At 43.9% G+C, this 22,457-nt stretch overlaps 1 protein-coding gene across 8 annotated transcripts in view; it reads right to left on the reverse strand.

Annotated features, from left to right (window-relative positions):
- The window catches only part of SLC39A11 (solute carrier family 39 member 11), a 463,694-nt gene that overhangs the window by 434,022 nt on the left and 7,215 nt on the right, over positions 1-22,457 (reverse strand). For all 8 annotated transcript variants that reach the window (XM_032176498.2, XM_058428502.1, XM_032176499.2 and 5 more), the window contains one exon: positions 21,795-21,833. In XM_032176498.2, coding sequence (XP_032032389.1) covers positions 21,795-21,833 — 39 coding nt within the window. The remainder of the gene's footprint in view (positions 1-21,794; positions 21,834-22,457) is intronic.

The raw sequence follows: 22,457 nt of genomic DNA on the forward strand, positions 1-22,457 counted from the left end.
AGGCAGATCACATGAGCTCACAAGTTCGAAACCAGCCTGGGCAACATAGCAAAACCCCACCTCTACAAAAAAAATACAAAAATTGGGTGTGGCGACGCACACCTGTAGTCCCAGCTACTTGGGAGGCCAAGGTAGGAGGCTGGCTTCCACCTGGGAGGCAAAAGAGGTTACAGTGAGCCAAGACTGCGCCACTGCACTCTAGCCTGGGTGATAGTGCCAGACCTTGTCTCAAACAAACAAAAAAAAAAACTTTAGGTGATACACTTCTGCTACCTGATAGGCCATGTGAACATCTACAGAGGGATTTCATTAAATTGCCACCTTCAAAAGGATATCAGTATGTCTTGCAATAGTTTGCATGTTTCCTGGTTGGATAGAAAATTTCCTATGTAGAAAAGCTAATGCTATGACAGTAGCTAGGAAGTTATTACAAAATTTATTTCCTTTATGGCAGTGGTCTCCAACCTTTTTGGCACCAGGGACCGGTTTCGTGGAAGATGGTTCTTCCACGGACTGGGGGTAGGGGATGGTTTTGGGATGACACTGTTCCACCTCAAATCATCAGGCATTAGAGTCTCATAAGGAGACCATAACCTAGATCCCTCGCACGTGCACTTCACCATAGGAGTTGCGCTCCTGTGAGAATCTAATTCTGCTGCCGATCTGACAGGAGGAGTACAGGAGGTAATGAGAGCAATGGTGAGTGGCTGCAAATAAAGACGAAGCTTTGCTCACTCGCCCGCCGCTCACCTCCTGCTGTGTGACCCAGTTCCTGACAGGCCACAGACCAGTAAGTCTTGGGGGCCTGCTGGGGGTTGGGGACCCCTGCTTGAGGAGACATCCCTGTCAAAATCTCTAGTGACACAGGAATCCATTTGGACAAATTATAAAAGAGTTAAAATGTTATAAGCACAAGGTACTAGCATTGTCTCTATCACCCTCAGTCTTTTGGAAAGATAAAAATGACAAAAGGCATTTTTAAAAATGAAATTGGTGAAGGTAACTGAATCAATTGGATTGACTTGGCCAAAGGTACTACCGTTAGCACTAATGGCAATCAGATCCATTCTCACTGGGATATACAGATTGACCCTTTATGAAATAACTACTGGAAGGCCTACGCTGCTAATAGAACCTCATGTATGTTTGATTCTTATAAACTCTAATATAATTAATGCTGCAAGACTTTAACAAATTAGGTCAAAATGTATTTTCACAGGGTAAAAGAAGCTTTTCAAGACCAGGTGCGGTGGTGCGTGCCTGTAATCCCAGCTACTCTAAAGGCTGAGGCAGGAGAATCACTTGAACCCGGGAGGCAGAGGTTGCAATGAGCTGAGATCGTGTCACTGCACTCCAGCCTGGGTGACAGAGCAAGGCTCCATCTCAAAAAATTAAAATTAAAATAAAAAATAAAATCTATGGCCACAAGATTATTGCAAGGGTCAGATGAGGTAACGGATGAGAAAGTGCTTCAAAAAGTATAAAGCAATAAACCAATGTCACATAATAATATTTGGGGCTCCTGAGCCCATAAGATGCAAGTGTTCGCTGCCATCAGCCCGTGGATACTCTCCCCCACACAGAAATCTTCATGCATAATTACAAAGTGTTCAGCAAATTCACATCTGTAATCTATTTAAAGTTTATGCACAGGCAATGACTGTGTGTCCCTTCCTCCATCTTAAATACGATACTAATCCGTTTTCCCCTTGTTTATGCATTTAACAGGTATCTATTTTTTCCACTCTCCTGGAGAACTAACTCATTTAGCTCCAGGGCTGTCTTGGTTGATTTCTCTACAAGAAGACCAGAGCTTCAGAAATTGACAGAGGTTTCCAAAGAAATGCTACAGCAAAAAAAAGGAAATAAAAAAAAAAGAAAGAAAACCTTTGCACTAGTCAGTATGAAGCCTCCCCTGCATCTGTGTGTCAGACACACAATTCTCACTATTGGGCCTGATGGTTCTATTTGGTTTGCTGTTCAGTGAGTCTGCAGAAACCAAGCACTGTGGTTCATGGCCCTGAGCCAAAGTCAGATGTGAGATTAAAAGCCAGGTCACAGTGGCAGCAAAGATCAGCTTCCACCAACAAGCTATTAAAAAAGTTTGTCTCCCAATTTTGTTCTTTTCTCCGGAGGGCACAGAAGCATTAAACAGTCATGACTGAATTTATCCTCCCACCATTTGCACAAAATGGGAGGGAAAGGATTTCAGTCTCCGTGGAGCCTTGAGATGCCTGGAGGTTAAAGGACTTGTGGCTAATCATGAGGACTGTAAGCAGCTCAGCTAGAAATACAACCTAGGGCTCCAGACTCCCCATCTATACTGAAACACTCTCTTTATTACTGTGTAGGATGGAGTTCTGCTTCCTGGCCTCAGCTGCCCAGAGAGGAGGTCCCCCCTCTAAGGAAAGCAGCAGTATTGCAAAGGTGCTCACAGGGACTCCTGAGATCGTATTCCTTAGGGTGGGAGCCACCAGGGTAGGGAAGTGGATTGAGGCCAAGAAAACTCCTTGATCCATTCAGCATCCAACCCTGTAGCCAGCAAACCTCTCCAGGCCCTGGGAAAAGCAGACAGCAAGGATTCTCAGCCCATAATGTCAGCTCCTCTGGTCTCCATGCTTCTCTTCTCACCATACTTGGCAGAGGGGGGATAGGGGAAAAAACACGGTTTGGCACTGTATCCCCCAACTCTGCCCCATACCCCTGCCTGAGGAACACCAAGACAGGGCTTCCCCTTTCTCCCTCCTGCTCTCAGTCAAAGTGTCTTTATAGCCATAAATTAAATTTATAAAATGAGACTGTCTCCCCAGCAAAGGGGGAAAGATATTGATTCCTGATTGTGGAAGAGAATTATTGGGTCCCTTAAAAAAAAAAAAAAAAAAAAAAAAAAAAAAAGAGGCCAGGCTCAGTGGCTAACATCTGTAATCCCAGCACTTTGGGAGGCTGAGGCTGGCAGATCACTTGAAGTCAGTAGTTTGAGACCAGCCTGGCCAAAATGGTGAAACCTCGTCTCTACTAAAAATACAAAAATTAGCTGGGTGTGGTGGCAGGTGCCTGTGATCCCAGCTACTCGGGAGGCTGAGGCAGGAGAATCGCTTGAACCCGGGAGGCAGAGGTTGCAGTGAGCCGAGATCGCACCACTACACTCCAGCCTGGGCAATAGAGCGAGACTCCAGCTCAAAAAATAAAATAAAAATAAACCGATAAAGGTAATACAGGAGCAGGTTAACAAAATCAACTCATGCTGAAGCTTAGAATATAAAAAAGTTCTCTCTTCCCTGCCTCTTCCAGGTCCACAGCCTGGACACACCTGTTCTCAGGAGGTCAGGAATCCTTCCCCCAAGCAAAAAGATTCTGAAGATATTAAGTTACTGTCAGCCACAGAATGTCACCTCACCCAATAGCTAATTCTTGCTTCCAGAATAACACAGCCCTTGGACTGAGCATTTAGCTCAAATCCTTTCCTCTCGGCAGCTCCAGAACACCTATGACTGATCTGGGCCCACAGAGGTTTTACTTCTCTGCTGCTTACAAACAGAGAACGCATTAGGCTTAACTGGGGCTTCGAATTTTTTCCACCAATGTTTAAGTTAGTAAACTGAATAGACACTTAGAAAGCCAGCATTTCTTCTCACTGGATGGGAGTTGGTACCCAAAGGGAAGCTCAGAGGCAGGACGGAGAAAACAAGACAAAGGGGAAGCCCAGTGTAGGGATCAAGTGACAGCTGAGACTGGCCACAATAAAGGCACTTGGCACCAAAAAAGGAATACTGATTCTGGAAGGATGGACTGTGAACAGGTGTCATCTCTGCAAAGGAGAGGTGGTAGACAGCAAAGCATGGCCATGATATTTTGTAGGCTCCACCTACTGAGAACTAGAGACTAGAGAAACAGACTCTCCGGTTTCCACCTTCACCTTCTTGGAGCTCTTCCACTGCCACATAAAGAAGCCTGGGCTACACTACTGAACCATGAGCAACCACATGGAGAGGCCCAGGCAACAGGCAACAAACACCAAGGCCCCAGGCCTGAGTGACGCCCTTATACTCTCCAGTCTAGCGGAACTGCCAAATGACCGCAGCCTCATGAGTGACCCCAGGCAAGACCAGCAGAAGAACCACCCAGCTGAGCTCAGCCAACCTAGAACCACGGGAAATAAATTGTTGTTGTCTTAAGCTACTAAGTTTTGAGGTGTTTTCTAACCATACTCCACATTTACTGTATGTTAACTACCCAACATCCATTATACCTACTTTGGCAAAAACACCTTAATTTGCTTTGGAGGAATCACTTTTCCCTCCATTATTCATCCTTATTATCTTGGTTATTTACTCGAATGGTGGGAGGAGGGAGGACGGGACACATGGCCCAGGCTTGGCCATTAATACACTACATCCCCTGGCAACATACATTAGTATTCAGGAATGAGCACACATCCTGCTCAAGTTTCATGGGCCAGCAGTAACTGGCCTGTCATGGGAAACAGCCTGAAAGTGAAGCCACACAGGGAAAAGCAGGACCAGGAGATGGAGAAAAACCAGGTGCTGGTGGTATCTTTCGATCCAGAGTCTAGCAGTGCCCTGACACCAGTTCTACTCCTGGATATTTTAATTGCACAGACCAATACATTTTATTTCTTCTTTATGCCAGATTGAGTTTTCTATCATTCATGATCCCAAAAGTCCTAGCTAACACAAAGAGACTAAGGGACTTATTTTTATCGTATACCCTTTGTACTACTTGAATTTCTTACCAAGTTCATGTATTACTTCTTCCTTTCAAACGAAACTAAAGAAAGAAATAACTCATTTTAAAAGCAACATACAAAATATACACTGAGAAGGCAAATCAATAACAGAATTAAGGCTAGAAGTTCTCTCTGCACAAGAGTGCTGAGTGCCTGCTCCAGTTTCCGTTCTGCCCTCTTTCAGTAATAGAGTATCAACATTTAGCTGGGCAAACTGCTGCATAGCTAAAAGTCCCAGCATTCCTTGCAGCTACAATAGGTCATATGAATGAGTTCTGGCCAATGAAATGTAAGTGGACCTGCTCTGCAGGACTTTCAGGGAATCTACCTCCCTCCTGCCACTTTGCAGCATGGAAGGCAGATGTGATGACTTGAGCTCCAGCAACTACCTTGGGCCAGAAAGACAAAGGCTGCCCTCTTGGGCAAAGCAGTGAGCAAAAAAGGAGCCTAGAACCCTACTGACTCCATAAGCCTATTTTCCCAGCCATGGTCTCTAGATTTCTTCTACAGAAGAGGGGTTTTTCTTGTTTTAGCCACTATTTTTCAGGTCTCAGTTACTCTCAGTCAAATCTAATCCTTATAGATGTGGATCACCAAATGCAGAGATGCAGGAAACATCACCACCAGTACAACCAGCTGTAGGTGTCCGGTTGCCATGGAGACCACCCCAACACATGTAGATTCCAAAGTACAAACTCACTCAGATGAGACAGATTTGATGTAAGTAAGCCTAAGAGACCCCCGGCCTCCTCATTTCTGGTACAGTCCTCCTCAGTCCATAAGGCAGAACGGTGAGGCCAAACTCTTTAACAGCCCCAGGGGAGTTGGCCCCAGACACACAGTCCCTGTGGTAAGCTTGAACAGCTTTGCTTGACTACTTTCACAATCAAATGACTGCCAAGTCCTCTAGGTTCTCCAGCAGGACTGTCTCTCACACTTCCTATCTCCTATGCCTCTGTCCAAAGTCAAAGCCTCATTATTACCTTTCACCTAAATGCAAGAACCTCCATCCTGTTTCTCAACTGCCAGCCTCCCACTGTGCACACACATGGCCAGTCTATCTGCTACCAACAGACTGTGTTTCTTGAAAGCACAGGTCTGATCCTGTCCCCTTCTCAAAAACCTCTCCAGGAACTCCCCCATCAATCTAGAGAACAGAGCACAACTCCTTTCTAAGGAACTATAGGTTGATCATGTACGGGCCCCAACCTACCTCTCTGGCATCACCGCCCAACCAAACGAATCACTGTGTTGCCAACAGCCCTGTATTTTCCACTCTTACGCTTCCAATTTTCTGTTTCCTCTGCCTATAACGCATTTCCTTCCCCTACCCCCTCTTCCCCACTCCCATCCTTACTTGTCAAAACTCAACCTATCCCTCCCACCCAAGCTCATCCATGAAGAAGTCCTAATTCACCAACTAGAAGTAAACTCCCTGTCACTGAGTTTCCAGCACCTTTTGTTCATTACCTTCTTAACAACTACATGCTGACCTGCCTCATAATGACAGGCAAATGTGACTTCTCTCCCCAGCCAATCTTGAGCTCCTTGCAGGGAGGGATTATATCTTGCTTCTTTGCATGCTCTCCCACAATGCCTTACACATAGTAAGTGCTCACTAAATGGTTGAGGGCTTGGCCTGAAGACAATTCTCTCCCTGCTCCCACATTCTGAGCAGCTGTTCTCCAAAGAAAGAAACAAATGGTTATTCTGCAAACAGAACACGTTTGGGCCAACTCTAAAATTACACAGGCCCTTGACAAAGTTTTGATTACTGGCTCTTCTCCCCTTTTATGAGCAAGCCACTGCTAAAAAGCAATAATATGCAATCCAACCACAGCCTCTCCACAAAGCACTTGTGTTAATAATCCGTGTATGGATTTGGTCTTGACATGCAAGGGCTAAAGGACAAAACTTAACCAATATTAACTTTGATCCTTTGCACTCAGGGTATCTTTCAAAAGAACTAATACTCAGTAAGTGCTTTTTCATGTGATTGGTACTAAGATGCATAAGAAAAATGATGTCAGCTACTCCCTATTATTTAAATTGCAGCAGAAGACATTTAGATCAGATAAGTTTCTAACAAGCTAGCTAAACACTCAATTAGGTTACAAAAAAAAAAAGTATAAAGTCTTGCTTCACAAATGTTTTTGGGAACAATCTCTACTCCTACCATCTGTCTGGATTCAATGAAGTATTGTGCCGTCTGATGGCAGAGGGCTGCCTGAGATGACTCCCACAAGTCTCTGCCAGCCTGAGATTTTTCAGACACAGTATGTGATCCAACAGGCACTGTGCATCAAGAGAGAATTCAAACTCAAACTCAAACTTTCCAAGCAGGAAAGATCCTGCCTGCCTTCTTTCTTTTATGAGAGCCAAGGAGCCAGGCCCAGAGGACAGGCCTGAGTTCCCAGTTGCAGGCTGACGAGTATCCCATGACCAACTGGAAAATGAACCTGAAAGTATGACAACTGCCCCCAACCCAGGCTGGTATCAAGATCAACAGTCTTGAGAACCAACACTAATGTCAAGTAAGAACCTTCCATAGACAGGGCTGCAGCCAGACACCAGAGGTGATGGCCTCCTCCCAGGCTTCCCTCATCCAAGCTCCAGGGCCCCATTCTTTATGTCCAGAGCTCTTCTATGACCCCAACCCTAAGCATTAATTCAGTTGAATTCTTAGCCTCAAAGCTACATGGAACCTTTGAAGGGAGTCTGCTTTTTCCAAACACCAGCTCATCCTTCATTAAACCATGATCCCGATTAGAACAGGGGTTCCCGGCTTTCGCTGCACATCACAGTGACCTGGTGAGATGGTTTGGCTGTGTTCCCACCCAAACCTCATCTTCAATTGTAGCTTCCACAATTCCCACATGTTGTGGGAGGGACCCGGTGGGAGGTAATTAAATCATGAGGGTGGGCCTTTCCCATGCTCTTCTCATGATGGTAAGTCTCATGAGATCTGATGGTTTTATAAAAGAGTTTCCCTGCACAAGCTCTCTTCTCTTGTCTGCCGCCATGTCAGACATGCCTTTCACTTTCTGCCATGCTTGTGAGGCCCCCCCAGGCACATGGAACTGTGAGTCCATTACATCTCTTTTGTAAATTGCCCAGTCTCCCGTATGTCTTTATCAGCAGCATGAAAATGAACTAACACACCTGGGGAGCTCTAAAAATTACTGGTGCCTTATCCTAGGATCCCCTCCATCCCCCAACCTCAGAGATTCTGGGGTAGTTAATCCAGGGTATGTTCAGGGCATTGGGGTTTTTTAAAGCTCTCCAGGTGATTCTAACGTGCAGCCAGGGTGGAGAACTAATGCAACAGAATGAAGAGAACTTCCCCAAAGCCAGAGAACTCCTTGGAAGTGAACCATCAAGGACATGAGGCCAAGTTAGTTTACTCTGCTAGAGTACAGGTGCTAGTGGCCGTTGCAAATTTGAGTGTTGCTTGAGCTAGCTTTCTCTCACAATCTCAAATTGCACACTTTTGGCTTGGCCATCTGTCTTGAAACACTGTTTCCTTTATGACAAGAAGAATGGAGCAAAAGGGCCCAGATAATTCATCATGCTTCACTTGCAAAGCCAGCCCCTGAGGATTCTTCAAAGGCAAAAGTTGAGCAAAGGAAGAGCTGCTGCAGCACTGAGCTCCTAAATGAAGAGCAAGCCGTGTTTGGGAGGGTCCACCACAAAGTGGTGATGTGGTGACCCCCTGGAAATCACCCAGTTGGGAACACCAGACATTCCAGGGAGCATTCCTCCAGCACAGTGGTCCTCATGGTTCTTCCTCAGGCAGTTCACTGCCACCAGACCTCAGAAAACCGTGTCATAAACATTGCATCAGGTGCCAGCAAACTTCTTCTCTACAGGGCCAGATAGTAAATATTTTAGGCTTTGGGGCCACAGAGTCCTGTTGAAGCTATTCAACTCTGCCACTGTAGTCCAAAAGCAATCACATGCAATATTTCCACAAATAGGCATGGCTGTGTTCCAACAAATCTTTATTTACAAAAACAGGCAGCAGGCCGAATTTAAGGCACCCATGTACTTTGCCAGCCTCTCCACTAAAACACAACTTCCTTATACACAGAGGCCATCTCCCATCACTTCTTCAAACCCCTGGCACTCGGCACAGTGACTGCAATAGAGCAAGTTCTCAATAAATGCTAAACAAACGAAAGAACGAATGAATAAAAAATGAGCCGATTGCCTAAAGGAATTATCTATTAAACATCTACCTGTTCCTACAGAGAAACTAACAAGAGTTACTGCAACTTCAGAGCACTCACCCCTGACTATTTAAACTGAATCTCTAGGCCCTTATTAACCTTCTGCCCATCAATCACATATACTCACTCCTGCCCTCTCCTTCACAGGAACAGGGAAGGATGCCCCCAAAACAAAGAGGAAGATCTTCCCAGGCAGAACGCTGTGGCCCTATCAATACAGAGGCCCAGGCCTGCAGGGAAACGCAGAAGGGTAGGAGAGGAGGCAGGGGTGCCAGATACTCACTCACGCAGTCAGAGTACGAACGTGGGGAGGAAGGGGGAAAGGGATGGGGACAGACAGGGACTGTTTGCAGGGCTCTGGGCAGGCCTCAGGGCTACACCACCCCAGATGCTCAACAGAGCGACAGCACACACGCGGGCTCATGCGTCAAGACAAAGGCTGTTACTTCCCATCACGGCACAGAGAAGGTGATGTGTATCACTTCCTCCCCCACACTGTGGATAATGACATTGGAAATCTGAAGCATGAAACTGAAAAGAAAAAATACAAAAATAATCATCGTCATCCGTCTCCTTCCTGAGTGTTTTGCTTCCCTTTCTTCTTCCTTCCTTCCCCACTTTGTGCCACCCCCTCTTCTTGAAGCAAGACTTCGTCTTCCTCCCAGCAGAATCGGGAGTCAGGGAGCCTCAAGCCCACAAAAACCACTAGTGTTTGGCGGATGGGAATGCCGGGCCAACAGTCAGGCTTGCCTCCCAAAATATGTTCACGGTCTCCTGTCTGTGCCTCACGTGGTTTGAGAATGTTCACCTTTGCCAGTGCACAGCGGTTTTCTCATTGGAAACTGACCATCTGAGGTCTTTAAAAATAAAATGCTGGCTGGGCACAGTGGCCCACGCCTGTAATCCCAGCACTTTGGGAGGCCAAGGTGGGTGGATCACTTGTGGTCAGGCGTTCAAGACCAGCCTGGCCAACATGGTGAAACTCCATCTCTACTAAAAATACAAAAATTAGCTGGACATGGTGGCAGGCGCCTGTAAGCCCAGCTACTCCGGAGGCCAAGGCACAAGAATCTCTTGAACCCAGGAGGCGGAGCCAAGATTGTGCCACTGCACTCTAGCCTGGGTGACGGAGTGGGACTCCACCCCAAAAATAAAATAAAATAAAATGCCAACTCCTCATCACATAAACTCTAAGGGTCCCAATATCCCAATTATGAGAGTGTGGAGTGCCAGTGTCTTGTAGCATTGCTATGCAGGAAGCAACACGTCAGAAGGCAGTGGGTGCCCCATAGCACCTGTGCCATGGACCCGGCAACCACGCTGTGAATAATGGTTAGAGAGGGACCCTCCCCCATGTCCTCTTCAGGCACCAGGCCACACTGGGCTTGTCAAATGGGGCGTCTGGGGCAGGTAGCTCAAGGTCCTACCAAACCAACCCTGTAACACTGTCTCACCTCTTTGTTGAGTGCCCACCTAAAATGCAGCCGTAGCCCTAAGATAGACAAAAGGCACCTCCCTTGTTATTGCGTACCAGTGCAGAACAAGCAAACCTGCAAAGAATAGAACCTTGGAGGCCCTGGGGCTCCCCAACTCCCTAAACCCTTAAAAAGCAAATTTAAGAGTGGAGCTTCACCCTAGACAACTGTCCCAAAACTTCGAAGGTCAGGCCTGGGAAGTCAGGCCTGAGTGATGCTGGGGACAGATCTGCTCTTGGTCCAAGCACTCTCTGGCTCTCTCCTTTATCCCTGGGAGGTTACCATCCCAGGGAGGTCATCTCAGGGTCTTTCATTTCTCCCAGCCTCCTAAAGAGAAAAACCACAGCTCAGAGTGACAGCAATTATCTTTGCAGGAGCCTCCTCAGAGTCCATTCCTTGCCTATTCCTTGCAGACGGTCTTGTGGTGCTTAGGTTGTGGCCCAGCCCATCTCAGTGTGGTCCAAGACCCCTCACATTCCAATTCCATAAAACATCTCCAATATCAGGCTTCCCTACCTCTCAGGCAGTAAGATGGAAAAAAAAAAAGGTAGCAGCAGTTATTAATTTCTCAATCCAGGATCTATAGTGTTGATAGTATAAAAGCTAGGATTTCCAAAGACCCAATTCAATGACTGCTCCCTCCCCCGGACTTTCCCTCAATCATATTTACTCTAGAATCAATCTTTCCAGGGGCCCTGCTGAAATATCCCTGACTTCATGCTACAATTATTCCCCCCGCCCCCCGCCCCAAGACGGAGTCTTGCTCTGTCACCCAGGCTGGAGTGCAGTGGTACAATCTCAGCTCACTGCAACCTCCGCCTCCTGGGTTCAAGTAATTCTCCTGCCTCAGCCTCCCAAGTAGCTGGGATTAAATGTGCCCACCACCATGCCCGGCTAATTTTTTGTATTTTTAATAGAGACAGGGTTTCACCATGTTGGCCAGGCTGGTCTCGAACTCCTGACCTCGTGATCTACCCACCTCGGCCTCCCAAAGTGCTGGGGTTACAGGTGTGAGCCACCGCGCCCGGCCATGCTACAATTTAAGTCAATTTCTTTCCATCCAGCTCTCTTTGGAAATGGAGAACAGCTGGTCACTATCATGCCTCCAGACTCAAAGGCTATCAGTAGAGAGCATCATTAACTTCCAACAGTGAGCTAGTTATTTGGAAAAAAACATTATGCACCACTTGCTGCACAAAAGCAGACTTAGCCAAAACCTCCTTAATAAAATCATGTCTTTCATAAGAAACCAGCTCCCTATGGGATAAAATAATAGATATTAAATTGCCTTTTCATGCCTAAAAGTAAGTTTCTTGATTGGTAGACTGTCTTTCTCTTCTGCAGCTTCATGGTCCTATTATTCCATATAAGTGCTTTTTCCTTGATAGAATATGCACTGATGTAGAGATTCCTAGTTGGTTCAAGCCTTGCCAAAGAGACACAGCAGATCCACAGCAAATAAAATTAAAATGGTGATCCCCGATGTTTCAGCCACTCCAAATTCATCCAGATGTCTTTTGGGACAATGACTGCCTTCTCACTCACATGAAAAGGATATTCAACTGCATGTTTAATTTTGCCACTGAATCATATCCCTAAGTAGGTGAACTAAAATCCAACTGAAACACTTCACAATTACCTTACAACGAAAAGATGTTTGCTAACCTGTGCTGCAACTTGTCCCTTTAAATATGCAGGAACAAGGAGGTCTTAATGAACCATCCATTCCAATGTCCTCATTCCTCAGCAGAGTCAACGGAGGCCCAGGAAGACCAATGAGCTTGCCCAAGGTCACTCTGCCAAATACTGGCAGCCCCTGACATCTTATCTGGGTTCCATCCTACCTCCGCCGTTATCTAGCAATTTTCAATTCTAAATAAGACATTTACTCTCCCCAGACTTGTTTCTTGTCTGTAAACAAAGGCAGCTGGACCAGACATCAGCTCAGAGGCACTGTGGTATAAGAGTGGAAATTCTACAGTCAGACTATGAGTTCAAATCCTGGATCTCAGGCCGGGCACAGTGGCTCACGCCTATAATCTCAGCACTTTGGGAGGCCAAGGTGGGTGGATCACCTGAAGTAAGGAGTTTGGGACCAGCCTGGCCAACATGGCGAAACTCCGTCTCTACTAAAAATACAAACATTAGCTGAGCGTGGTGGTGGGTGCCTGTAATCACAGCTACTAGGGAGGCTGAGGCAGAATCACTTGAGCCCGGGAGGCAGAGGTTGCAGTCAGCTGAGATCACGCCACTGTACTCTAGCCTGGGTGACAGAGTGAGACTGCATTTCAAAAAAATCCTGGATCTGCTCACCATGTGATACTGAACAATTTATTTAAACTCACTGTTCCTGTCAAGTGGGGAGGAATAATAGTAACTGGTATATACGTCAAAGAGTCATTATTATAAAATTAAATTAGATGATCTAGGTAGAGTGTTTGGCAGAACACCTTGTACACAGTAAGGACTCAATAAATATTAGGTATTCTAATCACCTAAAATCTTTTCCACCCTTTAAGGTATATTACTCTAGGATCCTGAGAGGGAATAATGACTTTTTGATGGTAACCACTCTCCCTATTAAGTTCATGCCTCGGGCAAAAAAAAAAAAGTCAAGGCTAGACACAGGTGCTGATGAGAGACAGACAATGATTACTAGAGACTTGGAGAGAAATTTAAGGAGTCAGGAGAAAAATAGGCAAATAAATTCCAAAATGAGACATCAAGAAGAAATGATTAACACTTCCAGGGCCCTGCTAATGAGAAAAAACAACTTGCGAAATATATTTTTGCTAAGCATATTTAAAATACGCATGTCCTTTGTCCCTGGAATCTGTTACAGAAACACCTATTTTGGTGAACAATTATATATTGTATAAATATGTCACTGCAGCATTATATTACAGATGTATTGCAACGTACACACAACATATACATAAATGTATACAAACCAACTGTAACACCACGCTACAGTGCTGTGCAGACATCTGTGCAAGGTACAATGGGACCCCAGTCAACTATCTTATAGCCAGTTTTGTCTTTTTCAAGACATATATTCAAAGCATCTCAGAACTGGGTTGAGGGAGCAAAGCCTTTACGGTACCACGCATTATGGCACATTTCACTGACCTGACACTCACTACGTATGCATAATACAATTTCTCCAAGGATACAGACTCAGGATTGACAGTGGTGACCTATGAGAAGTAAGGGGAAGAGGCAAGGGGACTTTTCTTTTTTTTTTTACATCTGAATTTTTCCACATTCTACTCTCTGGCTAGAGATGATACAACAAATTCTCTAGACCCAGGTTTCTCAGCCTTGGCATGACTGGCACTTGGGGCTGGAGAGTCCTTTGTGGTTGTGATGCATCGTGTCCTGTGTGTTGCAGGATGTTAAGTAGCATCCCTGGCCTCTACCCACTAGATACCAACGTGGCAAACGTGCTAAATGCCACCTGGAGGGCAACATTGCCCTCGGTTAAGAGTTACTGCCCCAGCCAATGAGTTGGCCTTATTAAATGTAATTTATTCCATGATATAAGCACAAGCCATTGTGACTGCCCAGCCACCTGGACCATACTGCCTTTCCCTAGTTCAGCGAGACACGTACGAGAATCCACTTTGAGTTGTTAAAATCCCCTGGGTTTGAGTCCCAGCCGTCTCCCACATGATGTTCTGACATTCCCTATGTATCTGGGGACCCACCAGGAGTTTCTTTGTGCAACTACCTCATATTCAAGGACAATGTTTGTTATTGTTGTTTTGGGAGTGGGTTTCACTCCTGTTGCCCAGGCTGGAATGCAATGGCACGATCTTGGCTCACTGCAGCCTCTGCCTCCCAGGCTCGAGCGATTCTCCTGCCTTAGCCTCTCAACTAGCTGAGATTATAGGCGCATGCCACCATGCCTGGCTAATTTTTGGTTTTCTTTTGTTTTGTTTTGTTTTTTGACAGAGACAGGGTTTCTCCATGTTGTCCAGACTGGTCTCGAACTCCTGAGCTCAAGTGATCCGCCTGCCTCTGCCTCCCAAAGTGCTGGGATTATAGGCGTGAGATACCGCATCTGGCTCAAGGACAATTTCAGAAAAGTAAATAATTTCTTTCTGATAAATATACACACATAATCTTTAGAGTCTCTTTCTTTCTACTGACTACTTTAAAAGTCAGAAGTACAACTATCCGAGCTCCTCATTCGTGATAACACACTGGCCTTGTGATTTTTTTTTTTTTAAGGAAATTACATCTTAAATGTTCACGTTTTCATGCTCCCAAATTCATTCTTCATGTCCTGAAAACTTCTTACACTCTATCTGGTTTTGTTGATTTGTTTCCTTTCTTGGTTTTTTTTGGTTTTTGGCTTTTGCTATGTGAATCTTACAATAGCTTCTGATCTAAAAGAGCAATCTAGAGCACAGTGGCTCACGCCTGTAATCCCAGCACTTCGGGAGGCCGAGGTGGGTGGATCATGAGGTCAGGAGTCGAGACCATCCTGGCTAACATGGTGAAACCCCGTCTCTACTAAAAGTACAAAAAATTAGCCAGGCGTGGCGGCGTGCACCTGTAGTTCCAGCTACTCGGGAAGCTGAGGCAGGAGAATGGCATGAACCTGGGAGGTGGAGCTTGTAGTGAGCAGAGACCACACCTTTGCAGTCCAGCCTAGGTGACAGACTAAGACTCGGTCTCAGAAAAAAAAAAAAAAAAAAAAAGAACTTTGAAAAACTAGGTGCCCCATCACTCATTTGTAAGTTGACATTTAAAACGTTTTTGTCTCCAGTTTAAATAGTTGCAGAAGATATCATTTTAGGCATATATATATGCAGATAGATAGATCAGATATAGACAGATAGACAGACAGGTAGGTAGGTAAATAGGGAGGTAGGTAGGTAGCTAAGTAGATAGATTTGTTTAAATAAAACTGTTTGATTAGTCTTTTTTTTTTTTTTTGAGACGGAGTCTCACTCTGTTGCCCAGGCTGGAGTGCAATGGTGCAATCTCGGCTCACTGCAACCTCCACCTCCTGGGTTCAAGCAATTCTTCTGTTTCAGCCTCCCAAGTAGCTAGGATTACAGGTGCCCGCCACCATGCCTGGCTAATTTCTGTTTTTTGTCTTTTTTTTTAGTAGAGACAGTGTTTCACCATGTTGGCCAGGCTGGTCTTAAGCTCCTGACCTCAGGTGATCCACTCGCATCAGCCTCCCAAAGTGCTGGAATTACAGGTGTGAGCCACCATGCCCAGCCTAGCTCATCAGTCTTTTAAGTGAATCCAGTAGGACCTAAATAGAATAGAGATTTTATTCCCATCATTATCCACTTAAAAACAGAATACATAAACAAGCCTATGTTTCTTTGTTTGATGCACTTATGCTTGCATGTTACATTTTACACACACACACACACACACACACACACAAATGCACCATAAGCAAACTCTTTTTCAAAAGCCAAAAAATTTAAATCATTGCTTTTTCTGCTTGACTTGTATTTCAATTCTATTTCACCACAGAATATATCCTAAAGCAACTTATATTTATACTAGAAAATCTATTATTGATTTTCTTTTTTTGATAGAGTCTCACTCTATTGCCCGGGCTGGAGTGCAAGGGTGCAATCTCGGCTCACTGCAACCTCCGCCTCCCCAGTTCAAGCGATTCTCCTGCCTCAGCTTCCCAAGTAGCTGGGATTAGAGGCATGTGACACCATGCCCAGCTAACTTTGTATTTTTAGCAGAGATGGGGTTTCACCATGTTGGCCACGCTGGTCTCAAACTTCTGACCTCAGGTGATCCACCCACTTCAGCCTCCCAAAGTGCTGGGATTACAGGCATGAGCCACCACACCTAGCCATATTATTGATTTCTTTATCACACTTCCCTGACATATAAATATCTGCATACGTTTTAGATTAAAACCCTCAGTAAAATCAGCATAGAAGGGACATACCTTAAGGTAATAAAAATCATCCAGGACAAACCCACAACCAACATTATACTGAAAGGGGAAAAGTTGAAAGCATTCCCCCTGAGAACTGGAACAAGACAAGGATACCCACTTTCACCACTTCTATTCAACATAGTACTAGAAGTCCCAGCCACAGCAATTAGACAAGAGAAAGAAAGAAAGGGCATCCAAATCAGTAAAGAGGAAGTCAAACATCACTGTTTGCCGACGATATGATCGTATACCTAGAAAACCCTGAAGACTCATCCAAAAAGCTCCTAGAACTGATACATAAATTCAGCAAAGTTTCAGGATACAAAATTAATGTATACATATCAGTAGCTCTGCTATACACCAACAGCAATAAAGCTGAGAATCAAAGCAAAAACTCAACCCCTTTTACAATAGCTGCAAAATAATAATAATACTTAGGAATATACCTAACCAAGAAGGTGAAAGAACTCTACGAGGACTGCTGAAAGAAGTCATAGACGACACAAACACATGGAAACACCTCCCATGCATACGGATGGGTAGAGAATCAATATGGTAAAAATGACGACACTGCCAAAAGCAATCTACAAATTCAACGCAATTCCCATCAAAATACCATCATCATTCTTCACAGAACTAGAAAAAATAATCCTAAAATTCATATGGAACCAAAAAAGAGCCCACATAGCCAAAGCAAGACTAAGCAAACAGAACAAATCTGGAGGCATCACACTACCCAACTTGAAACTATACTTTAAGACTACGGTCACCAAAACAGCATGGTACTGGTATAAAAATAGGCATGTAGACCAATGGAAGAGAATAGAGAACCCAGAAATAAAGGTAAATACTTACAGCCAACTGATCTTCTACAAAGCAAACAAAAACAAAGTGGACAAAGGACGTCCTATTCAACAAATGGTGCTGAGATCATTGGAAAGCCACATATACAAGAATGAAACTGGATCCTCATCTCTCACCTTATACAAAAATCAACTTAAGATGGATCAAAGACTTAAATGTAAGACCTGAAACCATAAAAATTCTAGAAGGTAACACTGGAAAAACCCTTAGGCAAAGATTTCATGACCAAGAACCCAAAAGCAAATGTAACAAAAACAATGATAAATAGATAAGACTTATAAACCAAAAAGCTTCTGTAGGTCAGGCACAGTGGCTCACGCCTGGGGTCCCAGCACTCTGAGAGGCTGAGGCAGGCAGATAATTTGAGGTCTGGAGTTTAAGACTAGCCTGGCCAACATGGTGAAACTCCATCTCTACTGAAAATACAAAAAATTAGCCAGGCATGGTGGTGGGCGCCTGTAATCCCAGCTACTTGGGAGGCTGAGGCAGGAGAATTGCTTGAACCCTGGTGACAGAGAATGCAGTGAGCTGAGACCACACCACCACACTCCAGCCTGGGTGACAGAGTGAGGCTCCATCTCAAAAAATAATAAAATAAATAAATAAATAATAAAAAGCTTCTTCACAGCAAAAGAAATAATCAGCAAACAGGCAACCCACAGAGTGAGGCTCCATCTCAAAACATAATAAAAATAAATAAATAAATAAATAATAAAAAGCTTCTTCACAGCAAAAGAAATGATCAGCAAACAGGCAACCCACAGAGCGGGAGAAAACCTTTGCAATCTATACATCTGACAAAGGACCAATATCCAGAATCTACAAGGAACTCAAACAAATCAGCAAGAAAAAAACAAACAATCCCATCAACAAGTGGGCTAAGGACGTGAATGGACAATTCTCAAATGAAGATATACAAATAGCCAACAAACATAAGAAAAAACCTGCAACATCACTAATGATCGGGGAAATGCAAATCAAAACCACAATGCAACACCACCTTACTCCTGCAAGAACGGCCATAATAAAAAAATCAAAAAATAATAGATGTTGGTACGGATGTGGTGAAAAGGGAACATTTTTACACTGCTAGTGGGAATGTAAACACAACCACTATGGAAAACAGTGTGGAAGTTCCTTTTAAAGAACTAAAAGTAGATCTACCATTGGATCCAGCAATCCCACTACTAGGTATCTACTCAGAGGAAAAGAAGTCATTATACAAAAAAGATACTTGCACACACGTGTTTATAGCAACACAGTTCACAATTGTAAAAATATGGAACCAGCCCAAATGCCCACCAATCACGGAGTGGATAAAGAAAATGTGATATATATATACACACACATATATACACACACACACACATATACGTATATACACATATATGTATATGTGTATATGTGTATATATACGTATATATATACACATATGTGTATATATGTATATATACGTATATATATACGTATATATACACACATATATGTATATATGTGTATATATATACGTATATGTGTGTTTGTGTGTGTGTGTGTGTGTGTGTGTGTGTGTGTGTGTATAATGGACTACTACTCAGCCATTAAAAAGGAATGAAATAATGGTATTCACAGCAATCAGGATGGAATTCATTATTCTATGTGAAGTCACTCAGGAATGGAAAACCAAACATCACGTCTTCACTCATAAGCGGGAGCTAAGCTAGGCATAAGAATGATACAGTGGACTTTGGGAATCTGGTGGAAAGGGTAGGGGGGCTGGGGGTGAGCGATAAAAGACTACATATTGGGTACAGTGTACATTGCTTGGGTGCTGGGTGCACCAAAATCTCAGAAATTACCACTAAAGAACTTATCCTTCTAATCAAACATCACCTGTTCCCCCCAAAACCTACTGAAACTTTAAAAAAAAAAGGGAAAAATAAATAAGTATCTACATACATTTTAATTTAATTTTTTAAATTTTCCTGTGAGCCTAGGGCTCTAAATGCTTAAATAACAATTTCCTGGATTTAATAATGATAACTATTAGTGATAGGAAAGAGATTCATAAGAATAAATATATAATAAACCATTTTATAATTATTAAACATTACAAAGCAAAATGTTATTTGAAATGTATATATTAGTGAATGGGGCTTTATTCTTGTTTTTTCAATTCATTCATCTATATGAGGATAGTTATTAAGTAGTCATTACTAGAATAAGACAGAGTTCATCAATTTTATTATTTTTTTCTTGTCTTTTTTTTCTTTTTCATAACATAAGGAAGAGAAAATGTGTTCATATAAATGAGAGGATGGGGAAAAAAAGAGATGTTGTGTTATAATATTGGCATTCTGTTCTTTGTACTCTTTTCAAGTTACAGGTCCAAAATCCCAGGGTAGTCCATCATAGAAAATTACTTTCAAGGACCTCTCTGCTGACAATTTGATTAGAACCACCTTCAAAGGACAGGACAGCATCAGATCTGCTAAAGGAATTGTGGGCCAGGCATGGTGGCTCACACCTGTAATCCCAGCACTTTGGGAGGCTGAGTCGGGTAGACCACCTGAGGTCAGGAGTTCGAGACCAGCCTGGCCAACATGGCAAAACCCCGTCTCTACTAAAAATACAAAAAAAAATAGCCAGGCACGGTGGTGCACCCCTGTAATCCCAGTTACTCGGGAGCCTGCAGCAGGAGAATTGCTTGAACTCGGGAGGCAGAGGTTGCAGTAAGCCAAGATCCAGCCACTGCACTCCAGCCTGGACAAGAGAGGGAGACTCCATTTCAAAAAAAAAAAAAAAATGGACTTAGGCCCAGTGCTTAGAGACAGGGCCCTTCACTTTCTCCACGCCAGCACCAACATTCCAAGGGGCCCTCCATGTCTGCCTGAAGACCATGCCACCCAGAGACAAGATCATAAGGCAAGAGCATCTTTCTTGTGTAAGGTGGGAAAGGGAAGCTGTGCCAAGGAAGGAAGGAAAGGAGGGCTGGCTTCCCCAGCATTCTCAGGCACAGCAGTTACAGGGAAGAGAACATATGGAAGCTGAGGACCTAGAAACTAATTTTCTCAACACTCTCTGTGCACCTGTGTATGGCTCGGAAAGGACGGTGTTTTTGATGGAACAGTGGCTCCAGTCTAACAGCTACTGACTCAGATGGCCTCTGGCAGGCTCCACCTCCAGGCTAGTTTTTCCAGATCGCAGGGCTATAAAAACTGAGGAAAGAAACCAAACCCTGATCAACTAAAAGGGAAACCCACATATTACATGCCTTTTGATATGGGTGATACATCTGCAATACACAGCACCATGACATCTTCATGCCTGAAAAATGGAATCTGAACTAATCAAGACTCCAGGTCTAACTCTCAGCTTACAGGAAATACAGGGGACTGAGGAACAAGTTAGACAGCACCACAAGGAAGTAATCAGCCAACATTCTAGAGACAAATGACCCAGTTTCTCCAACAAATTACTAGCATGAAAAAAAAAATGAACTGTTAAAAAATTAAAGAGATTTAAAAGATATAACAAACAAATGCAATGTAGAAACCTTGTTTGGACCCCGATTATAACAAAACAATATTAGATGACCCCTTTAGAAAGATGGAGAAAATCTGAATATGAACTGGATGTTAGATCATAAAAAGGAATTATTAATTTGGTAGGTATAATGGCCATGTGATTATGTTTATTTTTAAAAAGTCATTCCATTAGACATGTGTGTTGAATCTACAGGTGGAATTACATGTCGTCTGGGATTAGCTTTTATAAAATATTCTAACCTCCCAAGAAGTTTTGGGGAGGACAGGTGAATTGAGATTAGCAAAATGTCAATAATGATTGAAGTTGGGAGATGGGTGTCTGGGATGCATCACAGGCTTCTATCCACAATTTTTACATGTTTAACAATGTCTATAATATGCCGGCTTCCATAATTCATGCCTGTAATCCCAGCACTTTTGGAGGCCTAGGCAAGTGGATCACTTGAGCCCAGGAGTTCAAGACCAGCCTGGGCAACATGGTGAAACCCCATCTCTGAAAAAACTCAAAAACCAGCCAGGCACATTGGCACATGCCTGTAGTCCCAGCTACTCAGGAGGCTGAGTTGGGAGGATCACCTGAGCCCAGAGAAGTTGAAGCTGCAATGAACCATGATTGTGCCACTATACTCTAGCCTGGGTGACAGGGTAAAACTGTCACAAAAAAACAAACAAAAAAAAAAGGCCTATAAAAAAGATCTTTTAAGGGAGAAGGGGAGGAAAAAAAAGTATAGTTAGAGCCAACTATGTATTAGGCTAGGCCTGTGCTAAGCCCTTACCAAATATGATCTTATTTTCCTAGTCCTGAGGTAGCTGTCAAATAAAACTCAATTGCTGTCTAAAGAGAAATGGGCATTTGATAAGCTGGGAAATAAATATGGCAGGTGATAAGAGGGAGGTGTTAGTGCCTGAGGAACACAGAGATGCATCTAGGTTGCAAGGGGAGGGACTGAAGACAGCCCTTGGCAGACAAATGTCAGAATCAGTATGCCTCAATTTCCATTTCTCCTACTACATGCTACTTACCCCTGCAGCAAAGCCAAGACTTCCATCTAAGATCCGCCTCTGAAAATCAAAACAAGATGTTTCAGTTTCCAAGAGAAAATAAGATGATGTTTCCTGGGACAAGAAGAAACCATAAGGCCCAAAAGAGCCACACAAATAAAGACTGGCCGACTCCTGAGCTCGTGAGCTCCTCAGTTTATACAATGGGCCAAGAACCACGGGGAAAGTTTTTGGTTAACTTTCCATCCACCCCATAGCCAATCAGAAGTGTTCTTTCAAGTGGTGCTTGGCTTGCCTTGGCCCTTGTGTTGTCTCTTACTCAGCTTTCCCTGTGAATTACAACTGTAAACCTTTAGTAAGTAGCCGGTCTACAAGATGGGAATTACCAAGCGTTGGTGAGGAGCAGAGGAGCAGGTGGAACAATCAAAACCCTCACACAGGCCGGGCACAGTGCTCATGTGTGTAATCCCAGCACTGTGGGAGGCTGAGGCGGGCAGATCACCTGAGGTCAGGAGTTCAAGACCAGCCTGGCCAACATGGTGAAACCCCATCTCTACTAAAAATACAAAAAAATAGGCTGGGTGCAAGGGTTCATGCCTATAATCCCAGCACTTTGCGAGACCAAGGCAGGTGGATCACCTGAAGTCAGGAATCTGAGGTCAGCCTGGCCAATGTGGTGAAACT

The sequence above is a fragment of the Hylobates moloch genome, unplaced genomic scaffold, assembly GCF_009828535.3.
Source record: "Hylobates moloch isolate HMO894 unplaced genomic scaffold, HMol_V3 SCAFFOLD_15, whole genome shotgun sequence".
NCBI classification, from domain to species: Eukaryota; Metazoa; Chordata; class Mammalia; order Primates; family Hylobatidae; genus Hylobates; species Hylobates moloch.